A 3911-nucleotide genomic window follows, 5' to 3' on the forward strand; every position below is an offset into this window, starting at 1 on the left:
TTTTAGTAAATCATTTTATTAAATCAGTATTTACAGGCAGTTTCCTTTCTGAGCTCATCTAAGCCCGTCTGTTCTGTCRCGAGGTTTCCTAAACTAAAATCTTTTTTAACAATATCGACAAATACTCCCCCCCAAGATATTTTCATTTTATTGAACTAAAGCAGTAAAAATAAACCAGGAAGTAAAGATTCRAAAYAAGAGGCACAAGCTGAATTCAACAACTACYGTAAAAAGCTTTTTGTGTTGATGATCCTGCACTACTAAATATGGCTTTGAGATCTCCTCTAAACAGTTAAAGGTGAAGAACATGAACATTGATTGGGCATGATGGTCCAAGGAAAGCAAGTCCTTTTTTTGGTTCACGTCCTGYTTGATTTTATCAGTGAGTCATCGTTTAGTGAAAAACAACTACACAGAGTACAGTTCTAAGACCAAGATTCCAACAAAACAAACAAAAAAATAACTAATTTAAGTGAAGATGTGGACGTTGTTACAGTTAAAATTTGCTCTACAGAGCACAGTTTCTAAGTGCCAACCTAAACACAGACATGAGTTGTTTGAGCTCTTAAAACTCGCTGGAAAAAATACAATCTCGGTTCATTTCATTCATTCAGTTTCATTCACATGGACCTGAGTTCTGACGTGATGTACTTCAGTGGAGGACGAGAAGAAACACCGTTTAAAAAAAATAAAATAAAGGGTGGCGGCGCAACAGAAAAGCTTGCAAAATACAGCAGTACGTCCATCCCACGCTCCAAATTTAACGCCACCTTTAAATAAGAGTTTTACTTTCAACTCATAAAAAGGGCTTTTGGTTTATATCGTTTAAAATACTGYTCTTATACTGCTGCTGTTTCATAAAAAGAGACCAAAAAAAAAGCTACTTAAAACTGATTTAAATCAACTCTCCTTTTTATCWTATTTAAATAAACATTTGCCACAAAGAAAACAACTAAAAAGCTTTAAAAAAAAAAAAAGTAAAAACCTATCAGATATACCTCATAACGCACACAACCCCAAACCGTTTTTTTTAAACAAATGGCATTTTTACACTCTCAGGGTGCACTGATACTTTCAACAGTTTTCAGCATTAGTGGCAACTTTTTCTGTGAAATACTCCCTGCTGCAGTACAGGAAGTACATTTAAACTAGATGGGAATAACCAAAAATATTCCACTTTTTTTAAGTATCAAAAAAATATATAATTCCTATTTTATAAAAACTGCAGGATTTTATTATTTTTTTTAAACTTACTATCTTAATACTGATTTAATAAAGATTCTTGATGTTAAATCTGTTTTCAATAAATATCAGTGCATCCCCTAACGATGATAAAGACAAACAAGAAAATAAAAGAACCTAAAAGTTAACAAGCCACCATTTGAAAAATTAAAAACAAAAAAAAGTGATGTTTGATATTATTGCTGGGAAGAAGCTGCTGAGCAGGAAGAGGCTCTGGTTTTGATATGGCGGCTTATCGCCTCATCTTTGAACTGGTTTTTAAGTCTTTATTTATTTATTTATTTTGTTTTGTTTCTGCCCTTCTGGCGGTCTTTGATGGAGCCGCTGGGGRACAGAATGAGGATAACGTTGGAGCTGAGGGGTGTCTCTTAAAGGAAGGGGGATGATCACAGTGAGTCCAGAATATGTCCATAATCACAGTGCCTAACAGACTTGAGAGGAGGAGAGAGGGGAGCTCGTTTCCGTTCCACTTCCTCCTGGAGCTCCTCGCTCCCCGACGGCGAGAAGGGAGAGCGGGGCAACAACGCAGCCACAGTCGCAGCACGTCTGATGGAAGGGAACTGAAGGAAGGAAGTGTCGAGAAAGCGGCGCTGGGTTTGATCTCGGGTCGCTCCGAACCCCTCTGCCGTCGACGGCCGGGTCGCCCTGGGCGCCTGCCTATCTGTGCTGTCGGAAGCCCTGCGTGCCGTCGGGGCCGGCAGGCTGCCGGATCGTGTGATTGTTTGATCTGGAGTCCTCTGAAGGCAGTGTGGAGTTATTGCGCGCTGGCCTGGCAGAGAGGAGGAAAAATGACGACCTTAGAAACAGAAACTGCTCAGATCTTGTTCTCAGTCCTAATTATAGAATCTCTAAAGTCTAACACACACGTCACGGTCTAACTCAAGAATATTTGGGCATATCATACATTTAAATCCTTCTTTTTCACATCTAAATCCTTCAGTTGGGGTCTATATAAAGTGGAACTGCTGTGCTTTGGTCTGAATTCCTCCTTATTGTAACTCCACAATCCCCTCTTTCACCCGTTTTCTGAACTGCAGTAAACCCAGCCTGCACTCTGACGAAGACTGTGTTGTGCGCGCTAACAACAAGTATTATGGTAGTAACGCTTGCGAGTTAATTTCAAAATAAAAGCTGTCATTTTGTAACCCATAAAAACAAATTTATATAAAAAATTATATTTGACAAATCTTAAGTTGCTGTCTTTACTGCAACTAAACTGTTACCTTCCAAGAAACACTCTCACTTCAGGGTAACTGCACAACACCTCCAGATGTTCCTCCCCAATTTTGGGCAATATCTGATGTGGCATTTGAGAATAAAAGCCCTACAAACATTGATTATTCAGATGTATTGCCACCATAAGCTGTTGTCTTCAGTTACGCTGAAGTGAGAGTGTTTTTTTTGGAAGTTAACAGTTTAGTTGCAATAAAGACAAAGAAATAAAGAAGCTTTTATTTTTAAATTAACTCGCAAGCGTTACTACCGTAATACTTGTTAGCGTGCACAACACAGTCTTCGTCGGAGTGCAGGCTGGCTTTACTGCAGTTTTTCTGAAGTGTGTCTCAGATCAACTCGTTTTGAGGCTGTCTCTTTAAATCCTAATGAAGTGCTTTACACTCTGTTCATTGTACTTTGATAAATAGACAGAAGTCCATCCAGCCTTACATGTTGGAGCCAGAGTCTGACCCGGAGCCAGAGGAGAATGAAGATGACAAAATGCTTCGTTTGTAAATCCAGACCTTATTTGGCAAATCTGTTGCTCAAACKGTGACGTGATCGTTCACAAAACGACACAKAAAATAGAGAAAGTTGAACAGGCTTCTTCTGCATTCATTTAATGTGGCCTTTCATTGTTATGCAGATGATTTGCAGATGTATATGCCTTTTGCACTTGGAACCTGTGCTGATCTATCTAAAACTAGGAAATACGATCACATCACTCCGATGCTGTCATCTCTCCACCGGCTGCCCTCCCATGTTCGTGCAGATTTCAAAGTGCTGCTTCTCACCTGTAAGGCCTTACACGGTCTAGCACCTCTCCACCTTTCAGACCTTCTCCACCCTTATATCCATCTCGTGCTCTCCGATCTCAGGGCACTGGTCTGTTGGTAATCCTTAAGGTCAGGCGAAAAACTATCGGTGGTCGTGCTTTTTTCTCTTGTGCCCCCTTATCGTGGAATGATCTCCCTCCAGACATCAGGCTGACCTGCTCCGTGGAAGATTTTAAAGCCAAGCTAAAGACCCACCTGTACACTTTGTCTTATGTGTCTTAAATTTTACATTTGTATTTTATGCTTTTTCAATGTTTTACTTGTTCTTACAACCTTTGTTTTATGTTGATTTGATCTTTTTGTAACTGTTCAGTCCTTTGTCTGAAAGCGCTTTATAAATAAAGTTATTATAATATGACCTAAGCAGAATATGAAGATATCTATGCAGAACTTGGAGAGACTAAAATCAAGTTTTCTGCACTCCTAGARACTAAGTACATAACAAAATGCATTTAATGGCTAAAAAAAATTATTTTGCATATGTCCCTTTTAAAAGGAAAAAAAACTGTGCTAGTAAATATTACATACTGTATTTTAAAGGCACAGTGTGTAGGATTTGTTGCTTTCAGCGACATCTAGTGGTTGAGTGGTTGAATCATCCTCCCTGGTCCTCCCCCC

General features: G+C 39.3%; 1 protein-coding gene across 1 annotated transcript in view; it reads right to left on the reverse strand.

The window, feature by feature from the left end:
* The window catches only part of szrd1 (SUZ RNA binding domain containing 1), an 8278-nt gene continuing 4367 nt past the window's right edge, over positions 1-3911 (reverse strand). The window contains exon 5 of the mRNA XM_014010363.1: positions 1-2011. Coding sequence (XP_013865817.1) covers positions 1900-2011 — 112 coding nt within the window. The 3' untranslated portion in view covers positions 1-1899. The remainder of the gene's footprint in view (positions 2012-3911) is intronic.

This window comes from Austrofundulus limnaeus, unplaced genomic scaffold, assembly GCF_001266775.1.
Source record: "Austrofundulus limnaeus strain Quisiro unplaced genomic scaffold, Austrofundulus_limnaeus-1.0 Scaffold68, whole genome shotgun sequence".
NCBI lineage: Eukaryota > Metazoa > Chordata > Actinopteri > Cyprinodontiformes > Rivulidae > Austrofundulus > Austrofundulus limnaeus.